Source organism: Numenius arquata, chromosome Z (assembly GCF_964106895.1).
Source record: "Numenius arquata chromosome Z, bNumArq3.hap1.1, whole genome shotgun sequence".
Taxonomy (NCBI): Eukaryota; Metazoa; Chordata; class Aves; order Charadriiformes; family Scolopacidae; genus Numenius; species Numenius arquata.
This window is the reverse complement of record NC_133616.1, coordinates 29,612,959-29,639,882: the sequence shown is the minus strand read 5'-3', so window position 1 is coordinate 29,639,882 and position 26,924 is coordinate 29,612,959. Positions and strand designations below refer to the sequence as shown.

Here is a 26,924-nt window from a genome sequence, read left to right as displayed (position 1 = left end):
AACCACAATTTTAATGCAATTAGGTGCCATGATGATGTGTGGGAGGTGGGGATGAAAATGGTATCTGAAAATGTTATCCAATTTGGAAGAAATCCTAAAATGATAATTAGCTTTGGTTATGACACAGCTTTACTAATGCTCAGTGCATTGTTGTCATAACCAAAGCTAATTAAGATTGGTGCTGTATGTGTTACCATATTTGTAAGCTTTCAAAATATTTTCAATTAAAAGTGATTTTCAAATTATTATAAACAATTGTTTATCAGATACTTAGAGTTGCAATTCAATCTTAGTAGCAATTTATTGTAGCACTTCTATATGTAGGTAAGAGCAGACATGACTGCAGAAGCAAAATTCTGTTTGGCAGCTCCTGGAGCCTGGTGCTGTGCAGACCAAGAATATTTTCAGCTCTGATTGCATTAGGTTTATTTAGAATAAGGATGAAGCTTTTAAGAAAACTAATTCAAAAAGCATAATTTAAATCACAATGACTGTGGATACAGTGAGGAACTGCATACATCCCAACGGAGGAGTGCAGAGTGTGCCTGCAGAATGAAAGCTGACAATGAGCACCTGGAACACAGTAAATATGACTGCAGTGTTGAATGACCAAGAACAGTGACTTGTGTACCAGTAGTCTGTCCAATTTACTCAGAATCTGGTTCTCAATACGCTGCTGTGATTCACGAAATTTCCATTTTCAGTAAAATATATAGATAAACACTTATCACTACAGAGGCCTTCCACAATTTAAATAAATGTAACCAGCAGTAAAATCTTTCTGCTACTCCACAACCAAATGCAATTCAAATCAGAAATTCTGACATCACCACATCACTGTCATTAAAAACTTTAATCTCTACAAATACCAAGCAAATGATAACCTTTGCAGTATTTGATGAAAAGTCAAATTATTATCATAAGGGTTTAACTCCATAAATATCCATTAAATGCATCCTTTCTAATTAGAGAAGTGTTACAGCACTCAGACAAGAATACTAGACATTTTCACTTTTTTGCAAAATATACTTTTCCAGTAAAATTCATCCTGTCAGATACAGCTCTGCTAACAGTTCAGTTATAAACTTTCATGTTAAAAAATGATTAAATTTAATTTTGTATAAATCGTTCATTACATTAAATATGAATGATCAAAATTAAATACAAAAGAATGAATGCATATGGTCTGATTCTTTCTTTAGTTCAGTCATTAAAAAAATGTAGCATCTAAAAGCATTTAACTAGTTTTCAAATAATTTTTCCAATAAATTAAATAGAAACTGCTCAGCTGAAACAGATCTCTGCTAAATATTTACAGCTTTTATAATTTTGTTTTTTTAAGATCTCCAAGTGCTGTGATTTCAACAGTTCTTCTACTCAAACAGCAGCCTTTTTTGTTAAGTGTTCTCCCAAGCATGCTGCTACACACCTGAGAGATACAGTTATGCAACAGATCTGATTTACTGTAGAAATGATACAGCTTAAAAATGATACAGCTTAAAAATGATACAGCTTAAAAATACACTACACTATAAAAGACAAATGAGATTAGGAGTAACTCCTACTACTTGTTTTCCCTTTAAGGCTACTGTTTCATTGTTTAATCTTAGCATTGTTACTACTGTATAAAAATAATTTATAAAATGCATGTAAAAACACAGCTGCATTTACAAACTGTTTTTTTATAGCTCCTGTTATACTTGGCACAAGTTTCAAGTCCAGTAATCATTGACATTTTTGATGGTGGCAGTGAACTGAACAAGATTAATTCTGGAAATTAAATTATGTATAAGCAAATCAACCAGACTGTATGTAATTCTGATTTACATATACAACAACTCACATTTTACAAAGCATGTAGTTTACTATTATATTAAAAAAAATACAAAACCTGTATACAAGTTGTGCATTTGGAAGAATCTGCTCTAGTTTGCTTGTGTTTTTTACCCTGAAGCAGAGCACAGCTGGAGATGGGTTGCTGGTGAAGACTTTAATAATCCCACTTGGGAATGACACTGTCATATCACCAGTGATCTTCACAATACATCTAGGAGAGAATGAAAACATCAGTTTCATTGCAAGTCATCAACTGCCTAGTTTTAATAATAATTTTAAAGCAATCACTGTACTTGCATTGTCTGATGAACTGAACTAAAAACAGAACATTAATTTCAAATGAGGGAAATGTGGCATTGTGACAATGTACTATCACTTTGGAAGTCAGATGAAATAAGGACAGAAAAAAGTTTAGCTGGTTAAGCATACAGTAGTCTTGGTAGACACTTTTCAGGCTTTGAAAATGTGGCACAGCTATGCTTAGGCAAGGCCTAAGTAGCATAGCAAGGGATGTGACAGAGGGAATGAGGTGCTTTTAGATACCCAGATTTACATGTAGCACCTATCTGACTATGATAAAAACCCTTCCCATTTTCAGTGTTCTCAATGAACACGTATTGGTAAAGCAGGGATATATGAACTCCTAGCGGGATGCAGGCCAACAGAGCAATAAGCCACTGTTGTCACTTATACAAGGGAAATAAACACCTTTGAATCCCCCTTCTAACGTATATACATTTCCCTCCCCAGTATTAAAAGTAAAACCAGTGTGTTCTCTTATTGTAACTTATTACATTCAAAACAATTCACTATTTAACTAACTTTGTGGGATCTGCTCCTTTAAAGTAGGCGTTAACAGATTCAGTAAGGGCTACTGCAACAGGCAAGGTGTCCTGGTTTCCAAGGCTGACAGGGCTGGGACCACGTGAAACACCTAGAATACATACAGTGTATAGGTTTAATTTTCAAAAAGCTTAGCAATAGATTTCAGAATGGCTGACTACATCTGTAATTTTCACAAGAGATTACCACCATCAAGGTCACAGTAGTGTCTGAAGTATTACTTGAAAACTGTGTAGAAAAACATAAACATATTACAGTACATTTGCACCACCAAAACACTGCTCAGCAGCCTAAGAAAACAGGACTATCACTACGACATTATGGAAACGGTCAGACACAGGGGAATACATATGAGACAGAGGAACACTGCATTAAAATGGCTACTGATGAAAGTGAAGTCATCAGATCCAAAGGAAATTAGACATCGACCACAATACTTAAAAAAAAAATCCCTACTGTATGCTTATTGTATGGAAAAAAGTACAATAAAATGGTCACGGAAATGCAAAGAATTCACTTACAGTATGCATGAACTTAAATGCAAATACATTAATATTACCCCACATAAGTGAAGTGTTGAACATTCTTTGAACTATTTCAGCCAACAAAGATTACAATTCCCTTGATTTCTGATTTCTTGACTGAAGAGTGAAATTTATTAGGAATAATAACACTATTTTTACTTTTTTTTTGGGAACACCAAAGCAAATGTATGTATGTATATTCGTTTCTCTGAGATGCACTTGAGGGGACTACTAATGAGACAGCTTCTCTCTTAGTTGCTCTGCCCTCACTGTTTGTCACCCTTTGATTCATAAAAATCCATGCGTTTTACATTCATGCAATGTAGTGATATCCAACTTCGGGGCCTTGCATGCCTGCTGAGAGTTCTCGGAGGGATGGGATGTCACAGAGCTGTGCCAAGGTGGCCTCGCTGCAGCCCAGCTCAAGGCTCCAGTTCTAGCACCTTCCTTAGTGACAGCAAAAATGGCTTTGGTGCTCTGTCACCTGCCTCAGCCCCGACCACGACTGACAGCCCCTGAGCCGTGACACAACCATGCGAACAGTTGTTGCACTGACACATTCAAGCAGGTTGCCGAACTGCAGAATAAAAGACTGTATCATTGGTCACCAGAAAGGACAAAAAAATAAACCTGATCAAATATTTTTTAGCTCATTTTAGGAACAAAAATTCAGACAATTTTAATATTGGCTAAGCAGCTGTCACGAAAATAAAATTGTTTTTAAAAAAATACTGCCTTTATTTTGTGTATCTTCAGAGATTTGTATTATATGTAAATACAGAAACATTTCTACCTACTTGTCTTAGGAGAATAAGGATTGTCAAAGTAAAAATGTATTCACTTTACTTGAAAGAAACTAGTAATGACAAACCAAAGAAGCATGACCAAGTTTCAGCTTGTTTGTGGTAGGTTGGGGATAGACAGAAGATTACGTTATATAAAAGCAGTTATATCAAGTTTTGGTGATTTCAGCAACATGTAACTTGTTAAGTAGTTGAGCCTTGTATCTGCCAGATACTAGAAAGAGCTGGAGAAACTTGTTTCAAAAGAAATGCAACTTTATGTGTAGTATATTAGGATGATTAGTTAACATGTAAATATCCTTTGAGTACAATACCTGGTGGTGTCTCACAAAGCTTTTCAATTGTAGGAAGATTTCCAATCAAAAGATCATCCTCTATTACATTTAAATGAAACAAAACATTGCAAGAAAACAAAATATTTCAAGCAAAAAGAGAGGTTAAAAAATTAATATATATGTAAGTACTTTGCAAATTAAAATAAGGCTAAAGCATAAAAGAAACATTCAATTATGCATGCCTTAAAATTCGCTTGGAAAAAGGTAATTAGAGTCAACTCTCCACTATCCAGAACAAATGAGGTACATGAAACACTGGATTGTGGAAAAGTCAGAAGAATACAGACAGTAGTGCAGAGCATGTCCTCATGCCCCAAAGTCATTCGGCTGTCTGCACTGTCCTTCCCAGCTCTCCAGGACCATTTAATTAAAACAGTCAGCACAGATGGAACTGGCCTTGTTTATTTTTGCTAGGCCAGGTTAATAACCATGTGAAACCTCGCTGTCAGCACACACCTCCTTACCTCCTCCCTCACCTCACAACTTCACTCTGTCACTGTCTCCAACAACACATACACTCAGAGCTGGGGCTATTGATGCTGCTGCCACCAACTTTTGGTTCCTTGGCACCAGTGGTGAGGCCTGAGGATGTGAGCCTGGATAGACTTTGGCAACCAAAATATTAGTTATCTTTTTGTGATGTTTCTCAGCATTTGGGGAATTAGCTGACACTGAACTGTAGCAGCTAAGGCTGGGCAGACCTTACTAGCACTGCCGCTGCACAGTGTGGAAACAGATGCACTGCTTTCAGTGCAGAACTCCCACTAAAAGCTGTGCAGATGATCTCCTGTGCTGCTGAGCCTGAGTAAGAATTCCTTGGCATCAGTAACATTCACAGATAACTGAGTGTTTACTCAAGAATCTGGTTTAACTTGGGACTAAAGTGGTAATAGTGTTCAGGAATTAAATACTTGAATTCTGCTAAAGAAACAAGTTAAAATGTCTTTAAATAACCGAACAAACAAACAACTCGCCCCCAAATAAGTCTCCTTTTCATTTGTTATAACCAAATATCAAAACTTCTGAAGAACTTTCCTTTAAAAACATGAGAAAACCTTCTGAAATTTGTGGCACCACATGAAGACTAATTTGCATGAAAAATCTTCATCTTTTTTGATTGGTTGCTTGTTTCGCTTTTACTAAACACCTATGTTTAGCTTATATACTTCACAAACTTGAAGAAAAAGATGCATTAATTTCATTTTTTTTGAAACTACAATTACAGGATAACAAATAAAATGAAAAGAACATAAAAGAACTCAATTTTGTGAACAATTATTTTAGTTCAAATTTATCAGTATGCCAAAATGTTTCTGCACCTACACAACAACGTCTTCTGAACAAGTACATGATAACATGTTGTGCTTGATGAATGGATATACAAGCATACCAAATAAGAATTCATGGAATATTAATTTTGAAAAATATTTCCCTAAAGAAAATGCCATAATTGGATCTATGGTCTAATCTAATTACATCCACTGTCCTGTCTCTCAGTGTCATTCGGAAGCAGGTGTTACAAAGGATGCTTGAAGTACCTAGGCTGGACTTGCATATGGAAAAACTAACTGCAGCGAAGAGTTTTCCTAACAGGTGGAACCTAGTGGCAGAATTATGCTATTGCTAAAATAAATTAAAATGGTTAATTTTACTTACCAACTGTAGGTGTGTTTGCTGCACTGAGGGAAGCAGAAGAGGATATTGAGGAAATGCTCTCTGCACGTGCCAACGGAGCTGCAGGAGGTGGACTTGAGTTAGAAGTCAATGGAGGGCTGAATGGCCTAGGCTGAACAAAAGAGTTTCCAAGAGTATTACACAAAGAGGTTTTAAAAAGATGAAAAAAAGGCTGTAAATAGAAGAGCTCTGCATTTCATGCTCCAGTCAATTTCATAGTGTTTCTCAACATAGTTTCTTTAATGTTTTATCTACCCTAGTTTTTAGTGTGAAACAGAGAACCCACACTTTCCACTGGAAGTAATTCCATTATTTCATACATTATCATTATTAATTTTTTGCCTGGGTAGTTAAGTCTAATATATTGAATTATGTAGCAGCCTGTCAAGAACTGTGCTATAACACAGTAGCAGAACCTAAGCCTACAGCCCTGTGTATGTGTGCAGCAAATGTGGATTTACAGAGCTAAAGAAGAGCTACTAACAAAGAGTCCAGCAGAGGACAACTGAAATAGTTGGGACTGGAGTACACGAGAGAGGGGGACAGGCTGAAGTACTTGGGTTTATTCAGCCTGGAGAATAGAAGCCTAATGAGGGATCTATTAGCAATCTTTTCCTAGCTGAAAGGGAGTACAAAGAAGGGAGAGTCAAGCTCTTCTCAGAGATGCAAGAGCTACAGCAAAGGAAACTTCAGCTGAACTTAGGGGAAAAATTCCTTCTTGTAACCTCGTGGTTAAACTGTGGGACAGACTGCCCAAAGAGATTGTAATAGCTCCCTCTCTGGAGGTTTTCAAAACTCAGCAAGTCCCTGAGCAACCTCATGAGTCATGAGTCCCAGATGCAATTCCGAAGTCAGTTCTTTGAGCGGGACATTGGCCTAGAGATTGTCAAAAGTTCCTTCCATCCTAAATCTCTGGATGGTTTTATGATTCACTTAAGTGTTAAGATATTAAACTAACTAACTATCATTTTGGGATTAACCTATTTAAAATGTAATGGAACCCCTGAAGCACCTATTTTGCCTGTGTACCTTTTTTTTTTAAATTTCAATTCTATCAGCCTTGTTGCTGGGTATGTGGCTTTTATACAGATTATGGGAATTGTAAACAGAATTGATACATGATGAAGACAAGTGACAATCTTCCACTTGTATCCAGATAATAGCCAATTTCTAAAACAACAGTATAAAATAAATGTAGCTTTGTGCAGAATCATACTTTGTAACAGAACAGTACCAGCTAAATTCTTCTCTTTAATTATCATGAACACAAAGAACAGATTCCTTGCTCTTAGAGTAACTACTACAATTTTATATTGGAATGAGAAAAAGAATCTCAAAATGAACCCTACTCTGACCTTACGGAAATGCAAAACAGTTTAAAAACGTTCCAGTTTTATCAAAGCATAAGACCATAATTTTGTTCATAACAAGAATATGGTGAAAATATCTTGCTACTTTGGAAGACAGTAAGAGGATCTTACCACTGTAACATTTTCCAAGTCAATAAGTCAAATGAAACCCAAAGAATCCTAACATTCACAGAGGAGATTAAGCATGGCTTGGTCTGATATGCTGTCTGGGAATTTGCATTCTTTGCCACATTCCTTATCGGCAGGTGGACCTGCACTGCAGGCAGTGAGCAGAGATGCAGGCAGCGTGCAAGCTCTTATTATCCGGATGGGCAGCTGCTGCAATCTGCCACCTTCCCTTTTCCACCAACCAGCACCAAGGGCAGGGAGAAGTCACAGCAGGGTTACTTGTGTCAACAGATGATTGATAAAGATCTATTTAATACCATTCATTCCCCAAAGCTTTGGTGATACCTGAAATCAGTGGAGCTTTGTTAATAACTTTGCTAGTATTTCACATTTTGAAAACTTCAATCTCCTAAGCATGCTATCCTTTCATTATCCAGTTATTGATTTCTTCAATTAAAAACATTCAGCTGATGCAAAAACTATGTTTTGGACCTTTGTAGTTCTGTTAAGAAATATTTTGTTATAGTGACATAGTTATAACGATCAACTTCCATGCTTATCCGGTGATACTGAAAATCTGCTTATGTGATTCCTTGAACGTTGGGTGGGATGTATCTCCACTGTAGTCGTGGAAATCAATAGTATATCCAAAACCAACTTGCAATGGACAAATGAAAAAACAATCGATACATACTATTTCATTAATCCCACTAAGTTTCGCAGAAGACAGCTTTGGTCTTGAAGCAGGCCTTGGAGGGGGTACAATGGTGCCTACAGAAAGAGGAGTTGTGGGTCTTGCTGAAAGAAAGCAAATTTAAGGAAATAAATATTAGCAAGGTCACACTGAGCATAAACACATGCTTACTTGAATAAAATAACTGGAAGTTATGTTTCTATTAAAAGTTCCTATTTTACAAGCTCCATTTTGTAAGATTTACCACTAATCACAAATGCTTTTAAAATAAGGCCATATGATACCCTGAAAAGTGACTCTAAAAATGGCATCATGGGCTTTCTCATTGCTCTCAAATTAGTTTATACCAACTATTCTTAGAGGTTTGTATGTAAAAAGATGGTTTTACCCAAGTTTCCTTTTGTGTATAGTCTATATGGATTCAGAATATAGGATCTTTTTTGTCTCACCACAAATGGAAAATTCAATAGGAATTCATATTTGGTCCTGTCTGACAATGGCATAGCTCCGTTTACATGAAATTTTGTCCACTGAAATCTCATTGACTTCAATAAGTATACATCAGTGTAACAGATAAATTACTCTCCTGATTGTAAGAACACACTAACTCATTATCTCTTAGCTGAGCTATCAGAATTAAAAAGCAATAAAAAAAAATACTGCCTTCATGTCCTTCTAAACCTAACAGAAACAACTAACAGATGGTGGCAACAGTACAAAGATGCCAATTTTCCAAAGTCACTTTTCTGAATAGAACGAATAGAACTGTATTTCAAAATAAATGTTAGATGCCATCCAGTGAGTACACCAGATCTAAAATTAACTTCAAAATAGACTGAAATCCTAATATATAATCCTAATAAATAACTATGCTGTTGCAGCACATCCTATTATCTCCCCTAAATTATTCTGGATTGGTTCTTCTCAAATGCTATTTAAAATGCAACTTTTAAGAATGGAGTTTTCTCAGGCATTCAGCGTAACTCTGCTGTTGTTTAAGTATGAGAATTTCATCACTGACTCGGGAAGAAAGAAATTAGGCTAATACTGACCACATCCACCTTAAGAGTTGCAAACTCAAATGTCCCCAGATAAATTAACTTCTAAAATATCAGTCATTCCTTTAAAATTCTTATTATGCCCCAAGACGACACTGCATGCTAAGAACTGAGTAGTCTGCTGCAGTACCACAGGTATTCACTGAGTCACAGCGGACTTGCCAATATGTACTTTTCCTTTGCTCTCTTACTATGTAGCATTACTGGGATATCATCCATGCTTCAAAACAGTTGGTGTTAAAAAAGAACAGTTTTAAATCTAATTTATTTAACTTTATTTAATCTAAACATATGTATACAAAACCATTTAGGAATGGAATTGTTTTTGCAAATTCGATCACTTTGAGATCTCGCTGCTGTCTAACATCCCACAAAAATACATTCCTATTTCTAAAAAAGCAAAGCTCTGCATAGTTAAGAGAAAGCAATGCCTTTAATTGAATAATTTGAAATTTTCTTCTTATTTCAAGCTGAATACTTACTTCATTGTCCTAACTTTCAAGGAAGTTGGTGCCAACAAGCAGTTTAGTACATTTTAAGTAAGATGATGAGTTAATTTTAACATCAGGTGAGCAGTAATAATAAAAAGAAAAATGAGTCCAAAGCTTGCTTTTTGGAGTCAGTTATTAGCAAAGAGCAGTACACAATGCATGCTTGCCATACCCTTATTTGTATGAGCACAAGAAGACACTAAACTATAGTCGAGTAGAGCTGAAGATGATGTGGAAGAAATTTCAGCAGCAGTGCCAGTTTCTTCAACGAATAATTGTTCATGGCATACAGTATTATTGAAAAGGTCACTTTGATCCTCAGAAGCACAACTGTTGGAAGAATTCCCAAGCAAAGCAGAAGAGGCAAGGCAGGCATTTTCAGTTTTAAAATACAATCTTTGGGGCTCCTTGTCTGTGCTTTTGTTTCTGTTTGTCAGAAGTTCATCAGCAAAGGAAATCCACTGACTCTGAGACCATGAAACACAGGATAAAGTACTGGTGCTCCCTGATGGTGCTGCTGTAACACCACATTTGCACAAAGTGCTAATGGTAAAGTCTGGTGAGGATGGGCTTGTAGACCCAGAATCTGTCTGGTGTCCAAGCAAAGACTGAGATACTCTACACCCAGGCAAATCAGTGGTAGATGAGGAGGAGCTCCTATTGTGCTCTTTTAGTGTAGCTGAAGGAAAAGGGAAGAATTGAAACTAGGACCAGCACTGGAAAGATAAAAAATTTCAATATTCAAGAAAGTATTCAATCTCCACTGCATGAGGATTACCAGCCGGCATGAAAAATAACTGCTCTATTCGGCTAATAATCCCATCACTTATAAATAAAATAAAAAAAAAAAACCCCAGCCACAAATCACATGTACTTCCTTCATCGTGCCAACCATGTCACTTTCCATTTTTTAGGTAAGCAAGCCAAAAAGTAATTTATTCTGTTTCTCTCCACTTAAGGGCCTACTTCTCATGACTTCCCTTATTCCTCTAACTTCTTCCCTGTCATGGCCTAACTTCCTCTCATTTTTGTCTTTTCCTTCTTGTGTCCTACTATATTTTTGTTTTCTCTCCATAGCTTTCTGCTTTTCATTTCTTTTAGTTATTTAATCAAACCTATCCTATCCTGTTCCTTCCAAACATTTTTTCCTGTTACCCTTAAAATTTGTAACAGGAAGGCCAACATAAATGGCTGTTTGGTGAATGAATGAAGACAATGCAGTCATGAGATCCTGTTTGATATTGTTCTGTCTGTATCGACCCATAGTTCGTGAATAACTAACTATATGCATGAGGCATCATCTACCCCATTTTATGTCTTCTCTCATCCTATAGTCTTCAGGCTGCTGGAAAACAGTTTTCCACAAGTATTCCCTGCACTTGGCTGTTGCCTGTTGCAGTAGACGCCAACAGAAGCAGAAAATGCAAGGTTAGTCAATTCTCAACATCTTGGAGATTGGCAAAGCTAGGAGCAACAGCAGAGGGACATACAGAATCAATGAAGACACCAACACTTTTAAAAGTTCAGATCAAAAGTATAGTTGTCCTCTCTACAGTAGTCCTTTTGCCATGGACAAATACATTCTCTAATCTCACATACATAGAGTTTTAACACAGCTTTCCCTTTCTAATAGATATTTTAAATATCATTCAAAGGCTTTAAAATATTACTATAAATCCTATTCAAAAAGCTATGTGGAAATGTTTAAAACGATTTTTAAAATACATATGGATAAAAATGAGGAAGATAAATAAAAAGCAGCATTTTTACAATATCAATAGCTGGCTAAAAAATGTGTGTTGTGTTTGTTCAAGATAACGAAGTTAGCTTAAACTTCTAATAAAGCAGGATTATTCATGGATAACCGAAGTTTACTTCTATGCTGCATAAACCACTGTCTGCTCAAATACCATGGTAGTTTAAGTGTTCAATGATTAACAGAGTTACAAAACAGTATCTAAAGAAATGCTTTAACAGTAAAAAGAAAAAAGTAATTTGTGGGACACGCTACATCATGATATGCAGATATGCTGTATACAAAACAACTAATTTATGTAATTTAGGTTTTGGATTGAGATTTTCAAAAGCTTTAAGCATCATCTTACCTATATTAACTTTCATGTTGAAGATAAAACACTTGTTTCAAAGAAAATCTGATCAGATCAAAATTGTGTATTTTATAAAGTGTTTAGAACTAAGCTTCAGGTTAGCGAGCATCAAAACATGATTTACACAACAACAAGATCTACATGGATCTAGTATTTTTTTTTCCCAAATGTATTAGTAATTTGTTATACTTCAGAACTCTCACTTTCTACTCAACTCCATGGATCATTTCACAAGTGTAAACATCTTAGTTAACTCTTAGAACAATAATTCTTTAAATAATTATTTAGCAGATAAAGTTTGCCAAGGCACAGATGTCTTGTATCTAAAATCAACTCATGCCCTATATTCCACTGATTTTGACGAAATGCATAAGCGTCTTTTGGATAGGAGGGCTTGGGTGGATGACTCACCCCAATATGGCTACAGAGGATGCTACAGATCCCAATTAACTGTCACTTTCTCCACAGTTCTGCTGCCAGGAGGGACTGTGTGAACATTTTCTTACCTGCTTTGACTTCCCACCCAGGTGTTATATTGTTATATTACAGGTGACTGTAACAATAAAAAACTTGATACAGTAACAACAACCAGCACAACAAATTAAGTATCCTCTGCCATCTTCTACAGACTCCAACACCAGCAAAAGCTAGCAAAACAGATCATTTTGAGAAAGTACCACCTCTTTTCAGCATATTCCAGTAATATGTATCTATATATCATAGAATCATAGAATGGTTGGGGTTGGAAGCGACCTTAAAGATCATCGAGTTCCAACCCCCTGCCATGGGCAGGGACACCTCCCACTAGAGCAGGTTGCTCAAAGCCCCATCCAGCCTGGCCTTAAACACTTCCAGGGATGGGGCATCCACCACTTCCCTGGGCAACCTCTTCCAGAGCCTCACTACCCTCACAGTAAAGAATTTCTTTGTAGTATCTAATCTAAATCGCCCCTCTTTCAGTTTAAAACCATTACCCCTCGCCCTATCGCTCCACCCCCTGACAAAGAGTCCCTCTCCAGCTCTCCTGTAGGCTCCCTTCAGATATTGGAAGGCTGCTATGAGGTCTCCCCTGAGCCTTCTCTTCTCCAGGCTGAACAACCCCAACTCTCTCAGCCTGTCTTCATAGGAGAGGTGCTCCAGCCCTCTGATCATCTTCGTGGCCCTCCTCTGGACCCGTTCCAAAAGGTCCATGTCCTTCCTGTGCTGAGGAGTCCAAAGCTTGACGCAGTACTCCAGGTGGGGTCTCACGAGCGCAGAGTAGACGGTTAGAATCACCCTCCTTGACCTGCTGGTCACACTTCTTTTGATGCAGCCCAGGATGTGGTTGGCTTTCTGGGCTGCAAGTGCACATTGCTGGCTCGTGTTGAGCTTCTCGTCCACCAACATCCCCAATTCCTTCTCCTCAGGGCTGCTCTCAGTCTGCTCTCTGCCCAGGCTGTATTTGTGCTTGGGATTGCCATGAAACTATGTGCAGGACCTTGCATTTGACCTCTTTGACCTTCATGAGGCTTGCATGGCCGCACCTCTCCAGCCTGTCCAGGTCCCTCTGGATGGCATCCATTCCCTCCAGCATGTTGACTGCACCACGCAGCTCAGTGTCATCAGGAAACTTTTTGAGGGTGCTGTCAATCCCACTGTCGATGTCGCTGACAAAGATGTTGAACAGCACTGGTCCCAATACCGAACCCTGAGGAACACCACTCGCCACTGGTCTCCACTTGGACATTGAGTCATTGACCGCAACCCTCTGAGTGCGGCTGTCTAGCCAGTTCCTTATCCACCGAGTGGTCCATCCATCAAATCCATGCCTTTCCAATTTAGAGACCAGGATGTCATACGGGACAGTGTCAAATGCTTTGCATAAGTCCAGGTAGATGATGTCTATTGCTCTCCCCTTATCTACCAATGCTGTGGCAGCATACATAATTTATCCTTAAATATGTTACAAATTTGGATCAACTAGCCCATAATCTTGACACATCACCTAAGCAAGGAAGAGACAATCTAATGATTTCTATAAGATGGATTTGTTAAAAACCTTAACTTTTAAGGAACTCAAACTTGCAGTGAAACACTAAGTTCCACTTAAAACCCAAAGGGTCACATAGCAATGCTGGTTGCTGCTAAAAGGACATTGCTAGGGCCAAGAAGAATTAACACTGCTTGTGCAGAGTTCCTCTATCAATGCATGTACTCTTCCTTACCGTTCTTCAATCTGTATGATCAAGAAGAAAAAAGCAAGAAAGCCATGATTGTAAATAAAGAAGTTACGTCTGCTATCATTTTTGGAATACGAATACCTAGCTAAAAGAAACAGTGAACACTTCCTTTCTCAGGCACGTGAGAGGAGAAGAGTCTCTATATTAAAACAGAAGCAGTTGGAAAATAGGTACACACTAGGTAGACTGAAAAGAACTACGGAAATAGCGTATCTGCTACTGTTAGTACATTCTGCTTTAAATCCCCCGAGATAATCAACATAAATAATAAATAATTTAAACAAACACCTTTAGTAAGCAGGTCCTAACATAGCCATAATATCAGTTTTTGTTTCTGTCTCTCCTTCCTTTTTTTGAACTAGTTTCTCAACATGTTCTCTCAGCCTCTTCAATGCACTTGCCCACTTGTGCTATTTTGTCTCCATCTCCTTCTCTGCCTTTTCAATGTAACAATAAAAATTGACTATTTTTGTGATTTATTGGTTTTTTCCAAAGGCCAGGTTTCAGGAAAGCCTGCCAGTGTCATGCCCACACTAATATCCTCCAGAATCCTGCACCCCAAAACTCCCATGCAACATCTGCCCTCCCCCTCCCATACTCCTTGGTCCACCCTGTTCCTCCCAATAACCCTGCTCTCAGGTGGTGCCAAGAGCTCTCCCTTAATTCTAGTCTCAGTCCTGCCATTTTTATCTAGCTCCCCTTGGATTATGCACACACATCTCCTAGCTGAATCATACGTTCATACAGGAAACAAGTTCCTCGCTCGGTAGTGCCTTTGTACTACATAGTTCAATGGACTCTCCTGGAAAGAAGAAACCCACCCCTAGGCACAGTGCAAGGTCAGCTTGTCTCACAGCTGCTGCGACAACCTCCACTTAATCTGCCAAGCCTACTCGCTGAAAAAATCAGATTATACTCTAGATGGTGATTATTTTCTTTTGGAAAGTGAGAGAAGGTGATAAAAAAAGGCAGAAGCAAGATAGAATTTTCCTAAGGTTTCTAGTGTTTCCTCTTCCCCCTTGCTCCCTAGCTTGAAAGCCTGATAAACTGCACCCTTAGTTATGTATTACTTGTAAGGTAGTGTACTGCTTTACAAAATTCTTTCATTTCAATAGTCAAAGCACATCCCCTTGCAATAACAAAAAAGCAACAACAGCTAAAGTATATAGAGCAAATATTTTCTACTATCGAATATTTTACCCGAGGAGGATGAGGATGCCAATGAGGCTGAAGAAGACGACTCAAGCGAACTGCTGAAGAGTGGATCCCATGCCAGGAGGTCACTGTTCCCCTTTCTAAATTAAGAGTTACAATTGGAATATAAATGAAAGATGTATATACTCAAAAATATCAAATGACAACTTCAGTAGTAGTTTGACAAGATAATAAATAAATTTTCTAAATTATTTTTTATTAGTTATTCTTTGCATCTAAAAATAAAATGTACTTACAAAATGCAGGTCAAGAAACTGATTTACACGTAAAGAGACTATCTGAACTGACACCTTGGTGCAAGTTTGTAAGTGGACATACTTCATAAGGTCTGTTAAGTGAATGTAATTTTCAAGAACCCACACATCTTTAAATCCATATATTTCCGTATATACATATATAAGCAATGTATATAGACCTGTCCAAATTTGGGGCTTGTAATTTTAAACACTTTACCATGGAACACTACAGGATAGAAACTAAACCTGTCTTATTTAATATCTGAGACTTTAATAAAAATCAGTATTTTGTAATCATGTAATTATAAATATTGAGACAGTTACAATGAAATAAATGCATTAGAAGGGGAAAAATAACAAATCTCCATTGTTACAAAATTACTCCTTAAGTCTTATGATGCAATAGATACCCAACTTAAAATAGCAGTCAGCTGATACTTTCAGTGAGTTTCCAAGTATTAGATCAAAATAAGACCAAATTGCTACAAAACTGCATTTGATAGGATTTTAAATTTGAACTTACTCATTAGTTGGAGCAGACAGCTTTGATTTTGTTAACTCTTCACCTAAGCAAAAGACACAGTATTATCTCCAAAGCTGTGACACTCTAAAATAAAAATTTCAGCTTCATTATAAAAAGAAAGTAAATATGCAGTTGGAAACTAATCATAAATTCTCAACATGAAAAAGAGAAAATGCATTATTTCTGATAATATAAATTCAGATACTCCTGAAATTCTTCCTAGTAGGAGAGGACTACACAGAGCAATGCATTTCGGGAGGAAGTGGTGTTCACTTGAAATTTCTTCCTTAAGTTATGCTCTTTACACCAATATTGTTCTTCAGCAAACCTGGCTTGGCTTCCCACTGAAGAAAACCCTACAGGATAGAGACTAATGCTCTGTCCTCTATCTCAACGGCCACGTTTTATGTGTTTGACTAAAAAACAGAGTGTGCTATGCTGGTTTGTGGATCATACTAAACTTGAGCTGGTGGAAGGGTTTTAAGAACTTGCTCAGGAGTCTTTTCCATGGGGTCCTCCCTTTGGCTCTTGGATGTGTTCCTCATCACTGACACAGACAGTCTCATCTGTGACAGGGAAAAAGCCAAGTATACAGAAAAAGAAGAGATATCTAGAACTGACATGAGATACATTTATTTCTATTCAAAATACAGATACTTAGGAAATTTATTTCTGCAACAATTAAAAAAAATCTACTTTCATGCTATGTTAAAAAACTACCACAAATAGACTAAAAGTTAAAGATTCACACTTACTGGATGAATTTCGATTCATTTGTGCCTGAAACAGGAAAAAAAAAAAAATTAGGAACAAATTCTTTCACCAAGTGTCAAATAAAATGCTTAATAGTCCCAGAGTTCTTATTTCCACTCAATTTTCTATGAGATACTTTGCTTTCAATGCCATACAAAACAGTCTGAACTTGCAGAAGACCAGAACACAAGCCAGGACAGAGGAATCAGTGTATACCCACCAAACCACTAAGAAAAGGCACGAATGAACACTGTAGAGCTGACAAAGAGAGCAGTATTACTAAATCACTTTACAGGCTGGGGGCAGTAAAATTAAACAGCATATATATCATGTGGTATATATGAAAAGAAACGTTTCTAAGGTTCTTCCCTCACTACACTTACTTGGTTTTAATCTAAAAACGTGAATAAAAAGCCATTCTGTACTTACAGGACTGTGTCTCTGCTTTCAAAATGTGGGGGGAAAAAGAGAAAAATTATCATTATCATTTTAATATGTTATGTCCAATATTTTCCTTAAAATCAGAGCTGTTCTTATTCAGATCTGAATACTGTGCTAGCATACTTTAATACTATTTATTTGTAATATCATCTCATGGCATAAAGGATCATTCTGTGGATTGGCAGAATACCTCAACACAGCTGCAATGTAAATGTTACATGCATCCACATTATCATTGAATACTAATTTGTAAACTATGTTAAAAGCCATGCTCAGCTTTTACACACAATGTATTCAAATGTCTTGTGGCAACAGCAGAAATACAAGGACTGAGCGCTGCCAAGACTCAAAACAAAAGTTAAAATATGAGAATGGAGAGTTACTTAATGTTACACTGCAATAAAAGGGTAACAAAGAAGATGTACAAGATGCACAAGAAAAAAAGAATCATTGAACTTGAAGCTAGAATAAATTCTGAACAGTAAAATATATGTTTACACTAAAGATTCTTTACCACTTTTCTCTACTATGTATTAAAACTACAAGGAACAAAATAACTTACAGATATTGCTGGAGAAAGAGTAATGTTCCCTATAGATAATTTTAATTCATCTAAGGAAGGCATGGAGCTATTATTTGGCTGGACAGGTTTTATTTCCACATGGAACCTCCTGGGTTCATCATCTTCAGAGTCAGAATCACTGGATGAACTGAAATTGTTCTCTTTGGTATGTTTTTTTCAGTTAAGATGCAAATACTTCAAATTCATCTGCTTAATCCTTTTCATAATTATGCTCTACAAAATGCTCATATTAAGTGAACATCACAGATAAACAATGCTGCCCAACTTCTTTGTGAACTTAACAGATGCTTCAAATATATCCACTGTCTAAAATTCACAATTCAGAGTTAAAATTTAGGGTTTATATTTCATTCATCTTCTGAAAGGCACTGTCATATAACTGAACAACTGCATATTTGAAGGTATCAGGATAAATTAAAGATTCTACAGTAGCAACACTTCTGCATATTAAATGTATGACTTGTAAGACTCAAGTAGGGATTCTAACAGGTGTATGAAATATGTACAAATCCTTTTAAATCACTGCCTTTTTAATTAGCAGTGGAATGCTCATGCCCAAGCATTAATAGTAAACAGCAGCAGTGGCAGCCACTATTATTTGCCCCTTTTGCATTCGCACTGAAAATTTTGCAAGAAAGGATGCCAGTTACACAGAAGGCTGCACAGTAAACTGAACAATGTCAGCTGCTTAAAGCACTGTCATCCTTGGCAAAAGAGGAATCACAGTGACAACTCAGCCCTCAAAATAAGCAAAATATACAGATGAATTTAGCCTTGGTTTTTTATATGCACAAGAACTGCACTGAACAAAAGCTCTGAAAGGCCTATGCTAAGTCTTAAAAGATGCATTTGTTTTGACAAGAAACAATTTCAAAATTTTCCTCTACTTAAACATAAAAGTTTCGTACCACCTAGGAGAAGCATACATATTCTATACCTCACTTCTGTTATTTTCACTCGGAAATACGCCAGCCGTTTAAATTAAATTTCTTCAAACTCTTCCCTGACAAAGATTAAAAACTGAAACCTGAAGACATTCCAAATTCATTTCAACTGAAAGAATCCCTAAGTCGCGGTGAGGAAAAAGTCAAATGTCTTCATCTAGAAAAGAAAGTTTCAAAGTTGTTTTTCATTTTATCAAAAGATCTTGTCTTGAAAGTTATCACTGAGTCTCAAGATTCATTTCCTATGAATCAGGCTGCTCTTGTAAAGTGCTTGCCCAACACTTAAGACTGGACTTGTTAAGACTGACTGCCATTGTGGTAAAATAATGTCCTCCAACAAGTCAACTCAAGTTCCCCTCAACAGAATAAATATCCATTTTTGGAGGCTAAGAGAGGAGAAGAGGAAGATAATTTCCTGAATCTGGTCAACAATTTCAAAAGCTGACGCACTACCTGGCTGACAGGGGTTGCAAACCACTGAGCTTTTTCACTGAATGTATGGCTTTTTCTATTGTTTCACAACAAAAAGGATAATGTAGAAAAGGATGCCCCGATGAATCATTTACAAAGCATGAATGTTGTTCACTGTTCTCTGCCTTTCATAAATACATGCAAACCATGAAATAACACCCGTCTCAGAACTGGATAAAAGTCTTTCACTTTAATATCAATTTTGTAAATAGGAGAAAACATTAATTGCTTTTATTGGTACAGGAATCTTCACTGGGGCAACAGAGGCATATTCTGCTAAACTGATGAAAACAAAGAAGCTGTGATGATGCACTGGCCCAATTTAAGGTGCTGTTAACTACTTAAAGTTTTCAAAATTTAAGGTAATTGCAAAGTGTAAGTTTACGTTTTACCTGCAGTACCCCGTGAATACATTTCTTAAAATGAGTTATCTTGCTAACATATTAGGCTTGCTTGGATCTACAGCAATTATTCCCAGCTCTTAGTTAGAGCTTCCCTTTCTTTCTGACGGGAGGAAGAATGAGAACCAGAATTTTTTCCTTCAAGGGAAAGGCAGAGAAAAATCATGAGGCTCCACAAAATTGACTCACAACAAAAATATATTCTGCATATCAAAGCTGTTATTAAAAAGACAATAAAAGCTAGAAGCACCAATTAGAAACAGCATTTGGTGTAACAATTTCATGAAGTAACAGAAATTCTATTTCTAGACTGCTGGAGCTCCCAGTCTTTCTAAGGGTGTTATAAAAAAGTGGGAGGGTGCAGGTATAGAATAGATAACCACTCCCTATGCTTAAAAAGTTTGCAAACTTTAGTTTACAAATTCTCCGAGATCTTTACAAGGAGAAAGATCTGCGTGGTCATCTTAAAGCTTTTAAGGCTTTTTTTTTCTTTTATATTGTCTTCTTACTGTCAGACAAAAACCATCCTCTTAAAGTTCCCAAGACATCTGATCTAATCTTTAACGTTTGCACACACACAAAATCTAATACAGACAAAATTGTATACATTATGCAAAAGCGATGAACATAAGAATACAAGGTTGCAACATAAGCATGAATGTCATACATCTTCCTTTAGTTAGCACTTTAATCAGTACTTTTTCTCTCCAAAGAATTGTAATGATATGAAATAACTTGGCACAATAATAGTGAAAAGGATATCCTGAGTTGCTTCTGGTTTAATGCTGTATCCTTCATCATCTACATCAGGAATGTTCTGAAAACAACAAAAAAAAATATGATATTATGATATTGACAAATAACTATAACCCCATGTTGTTCTTACATCAGACTGAATTTTATAAAATTGACAGGTTAAAATTTGATTATGACAGCTCATGAAAGTCATTGTTGTTCACCATTAATTATTACTGTTACCTCAAGGTATGATCTGTAGTGCAGAAGTAGAGTGACAAGATACCTCAGAAATGGAATACAACAAAACAACCTCCAAATTTCCTGTGAAAACTGGCAAATTTGAATGTATCTGCTTTTACTGGTACTCTAGCAAAAAGGTCAGAAACCAACAGAAGCATTTTAGCTTTACTACTGAGTGTTAAATAAGCCTACAACTCTCTTGGCCCCAAATATTTTCCTAATTTCTATTTCTAATTTCTACTTCTAATTCTCTCTACTTCTACGGGACACTCTGATGGTGCAGGAGCAAAACCTTTCATAAGTACCAGTCAATACTTTAATATGTGAGGAAAATCATCCCAGGTTACACAGGTTGCAATTTCCTCTCCCTCCTTGGAAAGGTAGCAAGTCTGCACTTTTGTTTTAGCAAAGAATATTCACGTTAATTAAAAGGCATGGATGAAATTTAAATAAAAGTGCTTAAAAGTCGGTTCTTTACACATCTCCAGCACTATCCTCAATTTTCAAAGCTAATAAGCATCTGGGAACTTCAGACTAGTTCTGTTTTTCAGTTCTTGCAGGCAATTAAATATAAATTGAAGAGAATTATGTTAAAATCATTTAGAATGCTTAGCTAAGCACTTTGTTTCTTAAAAACCTTTGAGGCAGAGAGAAACATCTCTAACATAATAATCTAAATTTTTAAAATGTGCAAAAAACCATGTATATTATATGTAAAGGGATAAACTTGGATACACAGATACTTTCTTCATTCAGGAGAGCCCACTCACGACTTTGTATGCATAGTTAGTCTATGTGAACTGCTCAAATACCTCAGCAAGTTTATCACAAAAAACCCACAACCCAAGTGCCTTCAAAATGTGGTGATTTTACCAGTTATAAATGTCTTATAAAAATGGCAAGATTCATGTTAAAAAGTGATTTGTTCCAGAGTGCCAACCAGTTCATTCTACCAGAAAGTATGTACTGGAAGGCAGTTCGACTAATAGAGATATATACAGTATGGCCAAAATATACCTTACTGTTATAAGTCACGAGATATAACAAAATGACTTACACTGGAGACTTCAAGTGGACAAGCAAGAAACCACTTGGCTTCACCTAAAATTTGAAGCCAAGTTTGAAGAGATATTCATTTTGAATAGCTTTTGAATTACAGAGGAAGATAAACATAAAAATGCAGTTGTGCCTCTATTCCTTTTACAGATATCACAAATGGCATGTTTGATATTTTACTAAGAAAGATTCTCCTCTGTACAGCTCTCTAAATCTAGCACTTCTGAATTAAATGGAATGAATTTAAACATAGATCAAACTTTCTGCTAGTAAGAGTTAGAAATACAATCCTGTATAGGAGATGTAATACTGTACCCAATTAAATAGGACATCAAACTAAGGCCAAAAAATAATCTTTAAGCTCAAACCTTAAAATATGGAATATACAGATGCAATTTCTTTAAATAATTGTAAGATCTGGACTTCACTGCTATTTGATTTTTAAAAAAAAGAGAGAGAGAAGAAAAAGAACTGAACGAAAAAAAAAGTAATAAGAGTAGGATCACACGGTCCAGTACCTTAGCTCTACTTGCTCAAATCAGGGTTCTTAGCTACGCTTGACCTCAGGGCGACCTTGTTGATACACCAAAAGCCACTAATGAAACTTGACATCAAAGTAAACAGAACAAAAACATATAGCTAGAGGGTAGGTACATTTTCCTGCAATACTACAACTTCTGAATTCTGAAATTATTTTAGTTGTCATACTAGGCAATTTTTAATAGATCAGGATCATTCATGGTTAAGATGAATTGAAAACCAACAAAAATCTTTAAATATACAACGTTTAGTTTTTCTTCCAGCTGGGCCATATATGTAAAGGATATTATCACTGGGCACACACAGCATGCACAACATAGCTGGCAAATCTGACTATTTTGATACAAAATTGTGAAAGAACTTAGCTTGCATAAATTATTTTCATTGTATTATTTTTAATTTACTGAATAAGCTCTAGGATAAAGTAAATCCTTAGAAAGCACTAAAATCTTAAAGTTCTTAAATTATTAAATTTATTTCTTAATATTTTCATGTTAATTATTTCTGATCTTGCAAAGATATTTGAATCATGGATTCATCAGCAATGGCACTTTACCACGTTGCAGGTATTCGTAACTTCAGATACAAAGTCAAAATTAATACATACATTACAGAGATGGATGCTTCATAGCTTAAGTTCTGAACACAGGAACTGAAAAATTCCTTGCTTCTTTTTCAGCAGGCCTACATTACTACTTCTTTCTAACACTGTGCAGAAAACTTAATTTGTACTTTTTTCCTATTTCTAAAATTTAAATATAAGTACTTTAAAACATCTGACTCTACACAATGTCTAGAGTCAGAAATGATCTGCTTTGTATTTCCAGCTTTGTTAATGATTCAGATTGAGCTTGTACCAATTTATGATCATTCTTAAAACACCTTCTGCTTTCATTGAGGAGATACCAAATTTATATTTTTCTGTAAACTAACAGAATAAAAGGTTGGAACAGATACTTAAAGTAGCCTTGTATTGACAAAGACAAATTGTGTCACATACAAGCAAAATAATATCTCAAAATCTCACAAGTTAAGTAGTAATTTCAAAATATTGTTTTCAATATTTTGAATGGTTGAACAGGTGAATGATTCTACCTTCTGAAACATCAGAATTTTATTAACTAATCTGGATTTTGTAGCAGTAGTAGAGGATACAGCATGTTGAGATGCATATTCACAACTCTGATATTAATGAAGACATTTACATTTACTTACTCCGTTCTCCACACTGCTACAGTTACAGAACTGTACGTTACATTGTGGAAAGCAGTGTGTCCTCTAAGTATTGGTCACATAACACATATATGATTTGCTGATCAGAGGAAAAAAGTACAATCTTCACAGATACATGTGTCATTTTGAACTTCAGTAGGGAGGAAGTAGATCTTTGCAAACTTTGGATTTCTGTAAGAACTAATTATTAATATGATGGGGATATAGGTCCTCTACCCAAACACATTATTTATAGTCTTTGCAATAACAAGCTCAAAATAAGCTCAATATGGATGTGAATTCTGGAGAAGTAATTGGAAAGGTGGACTTCCTTGGAAGAAGGTTTCACATTCTCAGAGGTTCTGTTAAGCCGTTAAGCATATGGCTATAAAAACCACAGTGTTCCCTGTGTTTGCAGATGGAATATAACACATTACTAATTAAGGTATTATATAGTTTTAAATATACATTAAAAAAATTAGGGCTTATAACTCTGTCTTTGCATTAATATGTTCTACAAACTTTCTGGGGTGAATAACTTCTTAAAGAAATAAAACGTAAGGACATAACAAATAATGAAGTAAAACTACCTATACAAAAAGCATGAGGACTAAGCATTCCACTGCCAAAACTTATTTTTTTAGTTTTGATGAATACTTTGTCTCAGTTTCCTTGTTCTGTTCCATCCGTCATCCAAAAGCAATGGATGTCACTAGTTCCTCTGGGCTACATACAAAGCATAAGAGAAGAACACATGGAGTATATCGGAGTCTAGCTCCTTCATTTGGCCCCTCCTCAGCAACATTAGCACTGTTTACAGGTTGGTCATTGGTCAAGAAGCAAAGAACATTCACTTCAGATTGGTTTCTGACTACTTTCTCTTCTCTTGGCATATCTACAGTGGTTATGAGGGCTCCTTATCAAGTTTTTTCTCAGGGTATGCTTCAAGGTACAGCACAGCTGAACAGCTCACTGTTTCTTTTTCTGTCAAATGAACTTTTTCCCATTTTACTGAACTGGACTGACTTCCTGTAATCCAGAAAAGGACCAAAGCAAACTCAAAAGTAAGCAGTTGGAGCTCATAGCCTGGAATAAGAGAAAAAAGAGCCTCTCCACTTTTGACATATTTGACTCAGGTATATCCTTAAGTTAAGACAGAGTTATTACACGTTATCAACCTCCTCTCCTTAACCCAATTAACCCAAAAGACACAGAAAAAGAGAGCAGCTAGTCAGTTTCTTCCTTTCCAGAGATGCAGAATGAAAAAAAAAACAACCAGCTATTCAACGTGCCCCTGTCTTGCGCTCTGACTGCAAAGCCATGTACCCTGTATCAATAGCAGCTATTCAAAATATGCCAGAACTAAGCATTAAAAAATGCAAATAAAGAAAAACATTTGAAATTCACTAAATATATGGCTACACTTGTGTTCCACTAAATAGAGTTTGATGATTCCAAATTCAATCAGTCCCCAGCAATAAAAATGGTATATAATTCCATACAACTGTAACTGTGCTACACTCATATGTAAAGAGGTTAAAAAGTTTTGGATGCCTTGATATATTTGCATTGAGATATATATATATACACTGCATTCCAGTTTCCTATGAAAAAAAGTTTCAGCATTATGTTCAGTGCATCTGTGTCTCCCTTCTTAATTACTTTTGAACTTACTGGACAATTTCAAATGGATTTGACAGACAGAGGACTCAAGGGTAATTACAATACTATGGTCTTCATGAAAATAGGCATTCAAGTAGAAGGAGATCTGCAAGTATCCCAACCAAGGGAAGGGTTGCAATCCAAATTCAGATCTTTCTGGACATAAGTGGAACCTTGTAAATGCTTCCCCAAAAGAAAAATTTCTACCAGAGCTTGTATCTTCCTAAAGTCATGGCAAACCCATGGGAAACAAGACAATTAGTTCTGCCTTTAGAAAAGGCAGGTAATAAACACATACAGAGCCAGACTTCAGTTGCTATGTCTTTCTAGTGTACACACATACAACTTTCTACTTTTCTTAACTATCAATGCTGAGTTTAATGGAAGTTACAAGTGTAGATTGACATATAACAACACAGGAATTTTGAATCTCATGACATACTGTCATCTGTATTTAAACAGAGACTGCTTATTGAAGGGGTCAACCTTTTTAACAAATAGCAGTTCTCAGTTCACAGCTGCCTTCTTAATGGGTGCCCAAAACCCTCTTATAGCTGTTACAAAAAATTATTGATAGGAAATAACAATTTATTCAAATGCATCACATTTTCCAATATATGTAATCTAGCAGCTACAAAAAGGATGAGCATAAGTGGATGGCTAGCCACAGCTAAATTTGAGAACTCCGATTTTGGTACAAAAGACAAGTTTTACAATAAACTCACTGTTTTGTTTTCTGGAAACATAGAATATAAGTTGAAACACACTGCATAATGCATTTCTGGACTAACAAGAAGGCCCTAAAGGTATTGACTACACACTGTATGTTCAGAGGTCCACAATATCATATAGAACTTGTAGGTAAAGTACAGAAGTCAATTCTTACCCGATCTTTAACTTCTAAAATTTCAATATATTTACCTCAGTGCTTATAGCTAGAAATAATTATAGCATTGTTATCCCTTACATTCCTTTCACACGATTAAAATTCTTGACAAATGAACAAAAGTCACCATTTGTAAAAAGATCATGTTAATAATATAAAAGCCAGACAGAGATTTTCCGTGAGTGACCAAAGCTGACCTTAAATAAGGGGAATTTTCTGAGGGCTGGTCCTCAGTATTTTCTAGCAATCAAACACAAACGATAATTGCTTCCAATATTTTTTAATAATACTTTTCCAAGTTAAATTTATTGAAAAGTATAACTTATTGCAAAGATCCATACAAAACAAATCCTCACAGAGCTAACAGCAAAGGTGGCTATAACTATTTGGATCAAGTTTGAAAAATTAAACAGAAAGGAACTCTTAAAGTAAAGGAGAAAAAAAATGAAAAACATTTGAAATGGAACTTTTCAGAAGAGGACACCAACCTTAGAATATATAAGGAGTTTGAGGTGCTTGTTCGTAAGAGGCGAATGAAAACTCATCCATGGTATGCTGCATGATTTTTATGAGAGTAACAGTAACAGTTTCTGCTATTAAAGCATTCTACCATGCAGAATAATACAGTTGCTTGTAAAAAGCAAGAAGAAATGATAGATGAAATGTAAAATTCCAAATACAGTTCATAAAGCCGTAAAAAAAAAAGAAGTGTCAGTTTTGTTGTTAGACACTATGAAAGTTAGGTCTTTTTTTTTTTTTAACCAAATATGAATTACGTCTAGACAGGACAATTAATTTAGATGATCATATGGTGTGCCTCATGCAGCCAGAAAGAATGCCACACACATTTACAGTTGAATTTTTAAAAAAATGTAGAGACCAAAATGAGAAAATAAAAATTGCAAGTCAAACTCAGTTGTGGTTCACTCCAGTGACTCAATCTGAACTGTCAAAAGGTAT

The 26,924-nt window shown here is 36.1% G+C and overlaps 1 protein-coding gene across 1 annotated transcript in view; it reads right to left on the bottom strand.

Annotated features, from left to right (window-relative positions):
- FCHO2 (FCH and mu domain containing endocytic adaptor 2) overlaps positions 1-26,924 on the bottom strand; it is a 92,810-nt gene that overhangs the window by 9,899 nt on the left and 55,987 nt on the right. Inside the window, exons 12-21 of the mRNA XM_074166765.1 lie at positions 20,393-20,447; positions 17,794-17,963; positions 17,220-17,231; positions 16,793-16,817; positions 16,038-16,080; positions 15,264-15,358; positions 8,188-8,291; positions 5,998-6,127; positions 2,659-2,770; positions 1,892-2,047 (exon numbers count right to left, since the gene is read on the bottom strand). Of these exons, the coding sequence (XP_074022866.1) occupies positions 1,892-2,047; positions 2,659-2,770; positions 5,998-6,127; positions 8,188-8,291; positions 15,264-15,358; positions 16,038-16,080; positions 16,793-16,817; positions 17,220-17,231; positions 17,794-17,963; positions 20,393-20,447 (902 nt within the window). The remainder of the gene's footprint in view (positions 1-1,891; positions 2,048-2,658; positions 2,771-5,997; positions 6,128-8,187; positions 8,292-15,263; positions 15,359-16,037; positions 16,081-16,792; positions 16,818-17,219; positions 17,232-17,793; positions 17,964-20,392; positions 20,448-26,924) is intronic.